The sequence below is a fragment of the Anser anser genome, assembly GCF_964211835.1.
Source record: "Anser anser genome assembly, chromosome: 1".
Lineage (NCBI taxonomy): Eukaryota > Metazoa > Chordata > Aves > Anseriformes > Anatidae > Anser > Anser anser.
In genome coordinates this window covers 112,054,158-112,066,401 of record NC_139720.1, presented here as the reverse complement: position 1 = coordinate 112,066,401, position 12,244 = coordinate 112,054,158, and the positions used below count along the sequence as shown (strand labels likewise).

Below are 12,244 nucleotides of genomic sequence, written 5' to 3'. Positions count from 1 at the left end.
AAGGTTCCAGAAAATAAATGCAAAAGCCAGTCATTTTATCTGACTAACTATCCCAGTAAGTGTGGGGCATCTGGATCAGTTCTTTGGCGCTCTGTCGTTACACCGATGTAGCAGTGCTGGCAGAGGGGGCATTGCTCGAGGTGTATGGGTGTAGAGCACCCGTGCCAGTCCTGGCTCCTCACCTCCGGGGTCTCATATGGAGTGCTGTCATCGGAAGTTGCACCATCCAGCTTTTTGCAATGGGGGTGCAAAAATTCACTCGTGGCAGTGTTTTGTAAACTTTGGTTTCTGAGCAGCACCCGTTTCCCTCTCCAAATATCCCTCGTTTGCAGTGCTGCAAGAAATGGGAAGATAATTGGCTTCCAAAAAACAAGTGTATTGGAACAGCAGGAAAAAATGCCTGTTTGTGAAAACTGCTCTGTACGGGCAGATGACTGCGCTTACGGGAAGCCCTGCTCAACTCATTCACATGCAGTGGGAGTAGAGGAATATTGGCCTGTCCAGAACAGCTTGTCTATCTCTATGTGTTGCATTAAATAACCAGATTGACTAGGATAACTGTGCTCATTGAGTGGGGAAAGGAAGTGGTTATTCTTCCAGCTGGACTCCAGGTCTCCCTGGAGAGGTAGTGTTTATAAAGAACTAGCCCATCCGTTACAAATTAGTGCCGTATAAGTTAGTCAAATTCAGAAACACCCCTCCCCTCTCCCTGAAGTTTCCTCATCCAGCTCTTGCTCCACAGGAGAAAGATTTCAGAGTTTGGTGGAGGATTTCTTGGTTTCTGCAGAGCTGCACTTGGATCTGTAGAAGACTGCTGCTCAAGTCAACACCTAGAAGTTTGTTTTCTCTCAAGTTAAATAATGCAATCTGCCACCTCTTTGCAGTCTCCCTATTTTGTTTTGTTTTGTTTTTAACTTGTAAATTGAGCACTAGCCTCTTTTGTAGGAGTGGTGGAGGCTGAAATTCCTGTTGTTTTGGCTGTTTCTCACTTCTTTGCGTTTTCTTCCCTGGGCCCCTCTTCTCCCAAATATCAACCACAGGATATTTGTCTCCACCTACAGGTCTTGGCCTTTATTCGTCCTCCTTCAAAAGCTGCCACAAATGCCATTGGGTGCTGAGATGGTAGTAGTTAGGCCGCTGTTCTCAGTCTGGGCTGCTTGTCCCTTGGCTACTGAACTGTTACAAGGTCCCTTAAAGTCCCCTTTTGGGCAAAAGCCGTGTTGCATGGGGCAAGCTAAGCCACCTGTGCACAGCCTTTCGAAACCCAAATTCAGTTGTGTCGTTTCCTTTGTTGCTTAAGACAATCATATTTTTGTTTCTTCTGTCTTTCAACTGCAAGTTTGTGGGGACCAAGAGCTGTCTTCTGGTGCGGTATTTTTGCAGGGTCTATCACAACAGGATTATTGCTCGTTGTCAGGATTTGGGATGCAGAAATAAAACAGAAATAATTTCAGATGTGTTAACTTCTTAGGAGAAAAAAAAAGTACCTTTGTAGTTATATAATTTGGAAATGACAGTCTTAGGATGTCCAGAATGTATCTTCAGCTGTAGGTGTGACTGTACAATATCAATGTTTTCTTTTCAAAATGCGTAGGTTGACTGCTGCTTTTCTCGACACTGCCAGTTTCTGCTACCATATGTTCTGCTTTTGCAAAACCTTTAGCACTGCTAACTTAGCCTAATGTAAACAAATGACGCTGCGTGTTGTATTCCAAAATGCTAAGGCCGAAGAGGCACTACCTGCAATCGCGCTTGTGTGTTTGGTCTTTCTTAAACTGTGCTCGAAGTTCTGCTGACCTTAACTTCTCTTCCAGTTGTTGGTCTTGAGAAGAAAGATGTGAGGCACTTCCAGTGGCAGACAAACTAGGGGTGTGATGAAGTGTGGTGTGACCTGTGAATTTCGGGTTCTGTTTGTGTCTCCACAAGGCCGAGCTTGGCCGGGTGGCACGCTCTTCATCTCATGCTGTGTCTCTCTTACAACCAGGACGTGAACGCAGGCGAGGGGAGCGAGTTCACCGACAGCGGGATCGAGGGAGCAGCCACCGATACCGACCTCCTGTCCAGGCGCTCCAATGCCACCAACTCCAGCTACTCGCCGACGGCCAGCCGGGCCTTCATCGGCAGCGACAGCGGGAGCAGCTCGACGGGCGACGGGCTTCGCCAGGGGGTGTACGAGAACTTCCGACGGGAGCTGGAGATGAGCACCACCAACAGTGAGAACCTGGAGGAGGCCGGCTCTGCCCTCAGCGACGAGCAGAGCAGCGGCACCCTCAGCTCCCCGGGGCAGTCCGACATCCTCCTGACAGCTGCCCAGGGCACGGTACGGAAAGCCGGCGCTCTGGCAGTGAAAAACTTTCTGGTGCACAAAAAGAATAAGAAAGTGGAGTCGGCCACGCGCAGGAAGTGGAAGCACTACTGGGTTTCCCTGAAAGGTACAGAGCAAACGAGCAAGTGTTTACTCTAACGGGTGTCCACGTTGTCCTGTGGGATGGGTATTACAGCAGTGGAAGAAATCAATAGCCTAGGCTCCTAAAAAAAGCCATCGTGAGCCTCAGTATAATTAGTAGCAAGTATGAGGAAATTGTCCTGATTTTTCAGAGGAGTGTTTTATTTGATAGCTGTTGACATGCTTGCATTATGGCATGTGTGTAGTCAAAGACACGTGACAGTGCTGCACTGAAATGGAGTTCATGCCTGGGGGTCCTGTTGTTATCGTCTGGGATGGCTTCTCTGGTGGCTTGTTGACGAACTGAACACCTGCGTGCAGTGCAGCCAGCACGTAGGTGTTAATGCAGGTTTCTGGCGATGACAGGAGCTGCTGGCACATGTGCACGCAGGGGATCTGTCACCGTGTGTGTTCCTGTTGCGCTCAGCGCCGTTGGTGCCTTGTTCTCTGAGGCCTCTATGTGCTTCAAGAATACAAGCACTCAGCGAGTTACAACACATCGGGAGTGTGCTCAGGAAGCTGTGGTTTGGTTGCCAAGGCTGGCTTGTGACTTAGGAGACTTTGGCTACGGCTCTGTCACTCATCTGCTATGTAGCGGTGGCCAGCCGCTCCAGCCCTTGGCACCCAGCCTCCCTGCGGGCCTCCTCGGCTTCCCAGGACACAAAGCCTTTTCTCTCTGAATTTTTGCAGCCTCTAATCGATCTTTATGTAGCTGCCTCAGCAACAAAATGGGAAGCAAAGCTTGCAGTATTGGGCCTGGCCTGGCTCTCATCTGCTGCGACAGACCTCCTTCGCCATTTGGAGGAGGCAGAGCAGCAGGCCATGTCTATGGGTGGGATTACCCGAGAAGCTTTGGTTAAGTCCTGTCATTCATGCAGAGCATTTGTGGTGCTATTTTAAACCCTGCAAAAAGGTATGGGCCAACTCTTCATGCAGTGGTTGGAGAAACTGGGGAAACAAAAGAGGAGAGGCTGAGGTTGGAAGGCAGGGGGAAGCCCTGTTCTCCTGGCAGTGGGCCCCATGGCAGGAAGGTCTTGCTGTGAGGGGCAGGCACACAAAGGGACATCTGGGAGGAGAAAGGGGAAGGATGAGCAGAGAGGCAGGTTATTTTAAAGTGCTTTGACTCAGGTTGAGTGTTTGCTCCTTAGATTGCTGTGCCTTAATGATGTTAGTATTTAAATGCAGCTTTGAAGTCAACAGCTGCTATTGTTTGTCTGCAAATAGTTTTCTGAGAGGCTGGGTAACAGGGCATCACTTAGCACCAAGAGGGCTGCTTCCAGTGGCAGAGAAACAATGTGCCAGTTTCAGTTTTAAACAATTGTAGATTACGTTGGGAGGTTGGAGGGAGAGGAGACCCTACGGTTGCAGATTTGCTATACGTTTTTTAATTTTTTTTTTTACAGGGAATTGTAAAGATTATTCTGTAAAACCAGCAGGTTCTTTGCTGTCCTTGACTAAAATGTGTTTTTGTTTTTGTCCGTATCGCTGTGAGTCAGAGCTGAAACGTTACAGTACAATAAGGATTTTTTTTTGTGTGTGTGTGTATGTCAGTCTTTCAGTGAGCACAGCTCATTCCAGTCCATTTTTCTTCCAGTTATTCATCTGCATACAGTAATTAAGCAGCCCGAGTTTTGCCTTCGAGGGACTGCGGTAAGCAGCAGCTGCAGGAGGCTGAGGCAGGGCGCTGAGGCTTGCCGGGGGCCCCGGCTGCTCAGCAGGGCCAGCAGGGCCACCTCACAGCCTGCATCTTCTTTTCGGTCCCCTCACGGGACAGGGTGGCTGTGGACGACCCCCCTAGAGAGATTTTTAACCACGTTTCTCATCCAGGGCTGTATATGACTGCCTGTGACCTTCCCGGCTAACATCTACCACTGTTTTAGCAGTCATGGGGCAAACAAAATGGCTCTGCTGGGATTCAGGCGGATCCACCGTGAAGCTGGTGGTGTGAGGGGCCGGCTGGGCCACTGCTGGTGCACTCTGCTGCGGGGCTGACAGCCTGAACAGGCCCTGACAAATCCTCTCTCACCCCCGTGACAGTTTGACGGATGGTTTATAGTCCCAAGTTTTAGCACTGAATAGATGCAGGGTGACTGTTGCATTTCAATGTGCTGCTTACTAATATCTGTTTGTCTCTTTTAGGATGCACGTTGTTTTTTTATGAGACCGATGGCAGATCTGGCATTGATCACAACAGCATCCCAAAGCACGCTGTCTGGGTGGAAAACAGCATAGTGCAAGCGGTACCTGAACACCCCAAGAAGGACTTTGTTTTCTGTCTCAGCAATTCCCTCGGGGATGCTTTCCTTTTTCAGGTTGGTTCGGGTTGCGGGTTTTGCAAAGTTATATTCTTTTTCTCACTCTCCTTCATCGCACAGACCAGGGAGGACATCTTGGCTCTGACTCAATTCAGTGGAAAAATCCTGCTGACTCCAGTAGGTCTGGGATTTTCCTCTGGCAGTGCAAGAGGAAGGACACAATAGATTCTGTAAAGGCCGGACAAGAGACCCAACACCACATGTGAATGAATCATTGTCAGAGCTGCTCTTTTTATTGCCTGACAGGACCCTGTTTGTACAGATGATTGGTGCAAAGTAAGAATTAAGAAAAAATCTTACATCCCTATAAAAATTGGGAATTTTGCATTGTTTGGCAGCGTGGTTATAGACCACACACAGTCCAGGCCAGTTACCATCTAGGGGACAGAATAGTGCCTTAACTGCTGTAACATTTCTGTGTCTTGAAAGAGACATATGTTGAAGATGGGACCTTGAAGAGAGGCTCAAGGGGTTTACATGACCAAGAGGCTTTTTGAGCGTGAGGGGGTGTTTGAAACTCCAGATGTGTTTTTCATTCCTGATGGCTGTGCAGGATCCAGTTGTTCCCTCTTCATGCAGACATCAGTCAGCATTGTGCTGTTGTTTGACAGTACGCTGAATGTTGGGAATGTTGGTTTTATGTTTTGTTTTTAAATCAGAAAATATAATTGTCTGACTTTCATAGAGTAAATATGCAGAACTCAATATCAAAGACCAAGCATTAACTGATGTATTTCACTAAAAATAATTTTCTTTTTGGTAAATACAGCTTTATTGAGAGATTTTTAGGGGGGGCATTTCACTTCCTTATTGCAAGTTGTCACTAGTCAAGGTGTAATGCTCTCATTTGTAATAGCCAGCCTACGTTGAGATGGTGCCATTTCCTCCTCTTCGGATTTAGTTTTCTTAACTGGGGGAATTCCTTATTTATTTATCGCCATTACCAGTGACAGTGTATGTAGAATTTCTTGCCTCCTTAAACTAGAATTTCCCTGTTGTAGACTATGCCCTCCCATCATCACCCCACAGTATCCCAGACCAAATCTTTAAAATTACTTGATAGGTCCTCTCAGCTGTCTTAAACAAGAGTCTAGATTCTCAAACTAGTGTAAAATAAAAATCCTTGCTTACTCAGGAGGTGATGCTAGCTTACATATCGAAGAGAATGACTATCTGATTGCACACTGATTTTTTTTAATTATTTTTTTATTTTGTGGACTGTCTTCTTTGCTGCCTCAGTTTGATTCTTCCTTACCTAAGAGTAGCATACTGCATTGTCCCTTTTTACTTCCTGCCTTTCTTGGAGAGGGTAAATGTATTTTGCCATCTTGAGAGCTTCACCTAGGAAGTAAGCATGGTGTTTGTGGTCTCAGTATGTATTTGAAATACCATCAAACACCACCTCCTCCTGGTCTACTAATACAAGTTATAATTTTTTTTCCTTGCTGTTGTCCAAGGAAATAACAAGTTAATTCTCATAACATTAATGCCAGTAGATGCAAAATAGTGAAAATGTCACATTCAGTACCTTTCTTTTGTGGCAACATACAGCCTTCTTACTCATTAAAATCCCTGTGTCATTATGTCATGGGTAGATTTTTACATAATTTTGTGGGAAAGAGCAAAAATGAACCTTTTCAAATGAAATGCAATAATATAGATTGCCTTGTGGATTTTTTTTTTTAATGAGTCTGCTCTGTCATGAAACCCATGCAACTCTAATGACGCAGAAGCAGAAGAAAAAGAAGGGATGAATTTGGGGAGATCACTCATAGTGGTGGAAATAAAGTGTGAGCGACAGTGCTGTAGGGCTTGCTCTGCTGTGTGCAGAGCAGCCCAAGCGTGTGTGGCTGTTCAGCAGTGTTACCTAACTACTAATGTCATACACGTACATCCCCACATAACAGTGCTGTAGTAGTGGTTTTGTTGAAAAGACACCACAGACTTGAACAAGACTATTTCGGTTCTGTGCAGACTGTATAGTTAGGGAGAAAAATAGGGTTACTTTATGATGCGTACAGATATTGGACATCTTGTAACAAGCCTTCCCACTGCATTGCACCTAGAGACATCACATACCTCCTACACTATTATTCCTTGCTCAGTCAGTTCTTATCATGCCTACACAAATCCATTACTTGCAGATGTCACATGTATTTTCCAGGAGCTCGAGCAACTTGTGACACCACATACTTACGTATCAGATGTTTGCAGCTTGTTTATGTGGTCTGTTCCGTTGAGAAGCAGAGTGATTCCCCTTGCCTACTCATCTACCAGAAGGGTCTTCAGCTCCTAAAATCCTTTCCAGATTCTTCTTTTTCCCTCCCCCAAGGAAGCCCTGATGAAAACTGAATCTAATGGTATACAGATAATATTTGAAAATAAAATAAAAATATGACCTCTTGCTATTATGATTTTGAAAGGAGCTAACAAAACATACCATCTCATTGCAACTCCAGTAGTACCCTCTCCTCTAGGAGGGGCTAAGTTTCACCATCTGACTGTAGGCAAAGTATATCCCATTCTGCAAATATTTCTCTAATTTCAGCAGAAACTCCTCGGCAAGGAGGGCTCAATATGTCTTCAGCATTGGCGGTAAGACATTGTAAGCCTCCATCTATAAATGAGGGCCTGTTGGTAGTACTACCTGGGCAGGAAGCCTGCCCAATTTAGGCAACATTCTTTGTACGGTGCCAAGAGGAGTAGAAGAGCAGACGTTTTGGTGTAGACCCTGTCTTCTGCTTAGGACTCCTAATCTGAGTGAGGGAAGGTACTGTCCTTCTCGGACAGGTGTGCTTCACGTACTTTGTCCCATAGAAGTCTGGGGAACATCGTCCCGATTTCTGGTCTGGACATAAGTGATTTCCAGAGTTGTGCTTCCGTGGGAGTCTCTCCTTGGCTTCAGGAAGGCACAGCCTTTGCTGTTAATTGTGACTGCAAGGAGAGCAGTGAGGACGACCTTCTTCATCTATGCTAGCAACTGGAGGAGTCATACTGTGCTGCCTATTTATAGAGCAGGTATCATCAGAAAGTTTAATTAGAACAAGGTGGTTTGGCACCTTGCTACTTTTTCAGCTATGAGCCAAATACTGGTATGATTACTGCTAAAAGCTGACTCTCAGAACAAGTCTGCTGCAACCCTGAGTTGGCTGTAAATTTTGTTTTACAATGCGCTGTAAAAAGGACTGAGGTTTAGTAAGAAGGCTGAGAAGATTTATGTTTTATTTTGAAAGTCTGGAAAAGGAATGCTTTGAAGTATTTTTCTTTCTGTGTCAAAAGCCTCTAACCAGAATATTGCTCTTCCAGAAAAACCTAATGGTGTCCCATGCCCCAGCCTAATAGCTCCCCTTTCCCCAAACTATCATACACACGCTTGGGAAGGGACAGTGCCGGAGACATTAAAATTATGATGAGCTTGACTTTAATAATAATAGGGTCGTCTTCAGAGAGCTTTGGGATCTTCAGAAGGGGAAAGCTTCTCTGTCTGCATCATAGTAAAGTCAGTAATAGATATCACGGTCAGGTCTTATGCCATTAATGTATTATTAACCATTGCATGCCAAATAAGCTCTCCATACTGTGAAGAGCACATAGACTGCTGCATTTTCTGCTTTAAGGAACTGAGAGCTTAGAAAATGCCATTAAATGATGAGCTACAAGTTCCGGCAACACTGCGTTGAACAAGGAAGGTAATTCCTAAGAACTTGCTGGAAAACACTGTACAGCTGCAAAACGCAGATATAGGTGTAATTCTGTGTGCTGAAGGCCTGGTGCTACGCTAAAAACGGCCTGTTTAAGAATGAGGGTCTTTTATTACTTCTCTCGTAAGTGGATTTAAGGCTTTGATTCTTAAGATCAAAGGGAAAGGGAACTCCTTGGAATTGTGTTTGTTAATCTCCAATCAGTTGTAAAGAGGATCTTGACTTCTTTTCCCCGCTTCCCTTCTCTTCAGACCTCTAGCCAGACGGAACTCGAGAACTGGATCACTGCGATCCATTCAGCCTGTGCAACTGCAGTGGCAAGGCAGCATCACAAAGAGGACACCGTCAAGCTCCTGAAAACTGAGATAAAGAAGCTGGAGCAGAAGATCGATATGGATGAGAAGATGAAGAAAATGGGTGAAATGCAGCTGTCCTCGGTAACGGACTCCAAGAAGAAGAAGACCATACTGGATCAAGTAATCTTGCTTGCCTATATGAAACGGCCCCCTAGCAAATGTTTAGGGCCTTCTTCAGATTAGCAGCACATCTGTCTGCTCACACTCTGCGCTGCGTGTGTGCTGGCAGAGCTCCCCTGAGTAGACAGGACGTGTGTGGGCAGGATAGCGGTGCCAGCTGCCCTAGCCGCACCATTTCTCCAGACAACGTGTGCTGAGGTACAGCACAGGAAACAAACAGCAAACCAAGGGATTTGGCCAGCCGCACAGAGGTTGAGTGGGGGCTCTGGGGAGTGAAGAGGCTACCACACATCAGGATGTTGTTGGGAAGAACTGATCGTAGACCAGCAAATGCTGCAGTTGGCATTGTCTTCAGCGTAGAAGAGGCCGGTTCTTCCACGGGCAGATGGGATGAAGAAGCCATCCCTGGTTTCTGCTTGTTGTGAGGGTCCGCGCTGGCCTCATGGCTGCAGCGCTCGCTGCCCCGTGGGACCGGTCTCTCTGACTTCAAGTGGACAGCGTAGTTGTGTTTGAGAAGCAGAGAGCCTAGAGCAGATGTCTCTCCCACTGTTGCAGCGGCACCTTATTTTAAGAAACTTAACATATGGTGCCTGCTTCATTAGTTTGTAGCTCTTTTACCACGGCTGCCAAATGTGCCTGTAATGCAAACTATAGGGAGCGGCCAGGGCCCTAACGCGCTAAGCTAAAGAGATTTTGTACTGCCTAGAAGCCCGTGCGAGAGGGGGGAGATGCGTGCCACCGTTCACAGGGCTCCACTGAAAAGCTGTCAGTGACAGCGAGAGGGCAAAGCAGTCTCTCGTTTTACATAACTGAGTTTTTCTAAACACTTTGAAACTGTTTCCTATCAGCAATTTGAATTTTTTAATTAAGTCCTCACATAGACTGATTACAGTGCTCTTCCACTGATAAGATTAATTATTCCCAGTGTACGACACTTTTTCAAGTATAGCCAGCTCTGTTGATGCTTACAGCAATGCTGCTGCTGCAGCTGCTGGTTTGGGGTGCTCTGTTTGTGGAATTGGGTGGTTTTGGGTCTTTTTGTTTCTCAGCTGCCATTGATGCATGAAAGAAGCCTGTTAAGGGACTGCTCAGAAGAGAATTATGGAATACAAGGAAAATTAAAAATGGAATTTTAATCCTATTAATTAGCATTGTATCAAAGGGGCAGTTGTCCTAGGAGAAGATTTTTGCCTTGAACATAAAAAATTGTTTTACATCTCATGAAAACTTTTAAAAAATATTCTTATCCTTTTGGGAGTTGGGAGGGTAGGGGAGAGTGAGAAAGAAGGTGAATCGAAGTGTCTTTAATTTGAAAATGGTATCACCACTGTTAAAAAAAGATATAATGCTGGGAACAGTAGACTTTTTTCAAGATATTTACCACTCTGTTCCTTTTCTCTCCACTTCTCCTGCATCTCACTCAATCTTTGCTGTATGCAGATTTTCGTTTGGGAACAGAATCTTGAACAGTTCCAGATGGATCTATTTCGGTACCGCTGTTACTTGGCTAGTCTCCAAGGAGGGGAGCTCCCAAACCCTAAAAGACTGCTTGCTTTTGCCAGCCGTCCGACTAAAGTTGCAATGGGCCGTCTTGGAATCTTTTCAGTCTCTTCGTTCCACGCGCTGGTAAGTTTGAACAGAGGCCAGGGGTCATCTTTGCCAACCTGCAGATCGCTTCACGTGCCCGACACAAAGATGGAGGTGACAAACAGCAGTCTGTGCCTGCGGGGTGAGCCCTTACCTTAGCATGCAGAATGTTCCACTGCCTGAAAGGCAAACGTGTCCTGGGTACGAACTAACAGGCAGGTGCTTGCAAGCCATGGCCTTATGAAAGTGGAAGAACCGTGTTTCTCCTAAATGTATGATTTTGATTTCCACCTCTGCAATATTAACATGCTTTCTAGAAACGGGTCTTCCTGTCACAGGAGCGGGCTCATCTCTAATGTTCACATACGTGGGCTTGATCCAAAAACCCTGTGAGGTCAATGGGAATCTTTCTGAGGCTCTCAGCATGTGTTGGCTTAGCTTGTCTTGGGCATGGCTTGCTTTCTACCATATGGATGAAGCTACTGACCAATTAGTCTAATATCCTGTCTCCAGTGATCAGCACCTGATGCTCCACAAGGGAGAGGAAATGTTCTTCTCCATTATTTATGGTATGGCAAATAATGTTTAAAATGGTTGTTTAAATCATGTAACAACCCGGCTTTGAAAAATACAGGGAAATGTATTGCAGAGTGGTGAGTTTTTAATGAATTTAAATTATGTTCCTGTAGTTTCGGCTTGGGCTCCTGGAGCTTCACAGAAATAGCTGAGCTCCACTGTTGTCTTGTAGATGTCAGCTGTACCCTTCAATTGAATCCAGAGCTATAATTCAGTCAGGGGCGTTTTATTCTTTTATATATGAAAAGATTAGCGTCATCATCTTGATAATTGCTAGTGGATTTATGTATTTTTTTTTAAGTGGCGGGCTGTAATTTACATTTGTGCTTGTTTTTTTGCATCTAGCAAAGCACTGAGTGTTAGCCTGAAAAACAGTCTGCCTCTTCATGCTGGTGTCTCTTGAGAGCCAAGCGAGAAAAAATGTTTTGAATATGTCGTGTTGGAAAAGACACGTGCTTTCTTTACTTGAAGCAAACTCCCGTGTCCCCCTTTGCCCTCGATAGCATGGATTTGGTGCAGCGAAGTCTCAGGCTCCAGCTGGATGCTGCATGCTGATAGCTCGGCATCCCTAGCTCGCCTGAAGATATTCTTGATTGCATTAGCCAGAGGATGTGCTCAGTCTTCCTGGTGCCTCTGTACAACCTCCGTGGTACAGCTAAGAAACCTCTCACGAGGCCAGGCTGGGGAAATCGGGAAACTTGCAGTTGTGTTTAACTTCTCCTTTTCCTTGATTTCTCAACGTTCCTGAATGAGACTCACCATTACTCATACAGTGACAGTTCCCTGGATACACGGGCCAGCTTTCTGTTATTCCCAACTTTACAGGGGTTTTTGTATCTTCTGTACCCAAACAACCAGTTCCTCAGCTCCTTAGCTTGGGGCATCACTCAGAGGTTTGGCTGTTCCAGCTGGGGTTGCCAAATGACAGTCGCATTTCGGTAGTTTCGGGTGTGGGAATCGAGTACAAAGGCGTTCCAGGAAGCACACGGCCAAGTCTGCAGGGTGGGTCTGTCTGTCTGTCTGTCTAGCTTCGCCTTTTGCTCCCGTTCATACCTGCCATCTCCCTTAACACTCCCTTTTTCACAAGAGAGGAGCTCGCTGTCCTGATTCCACCTCTGGATGGGAAATCTGCTTCAACTTTGG

General features: G+C 45.8%; 1 protein-coding gene across 11 annotated transcripts in view; it reads left to right on the top strand.

Moving 5' to 3' along the window:
- The window catches only part of TIAM1 (TIAM Rac1 associated GEF 1), a 176,173-nt gene that overhangs the window by 106,424 nt on the left and 57,505 nt on the right, over positions 1-12,244 (top strand). For all 11 annotated transcript variants that reach the window (XM_083822182.1, XM_083822207.1, XM_083822208.1 and 8 more), the window contains 4 exons: positions 1,985-2,432; positions 4,586-4,758; positions 8,714-8,938; positions 10,379-10,564. In XM_083822182.1, the coding sequence (XP_083678308.1) occupies positions 1,985-2,432; positions 4,586-4,758; positions 8,714-8,938; positions 10,379-10,564 (1,032 nt within the window). The remainder of the gene's footprint in view (positions 1-1,984; positions 2,433-4,585; positions 4,759-8,713; positions 8,939-10,378; positions 10,565-12,244) is intronic.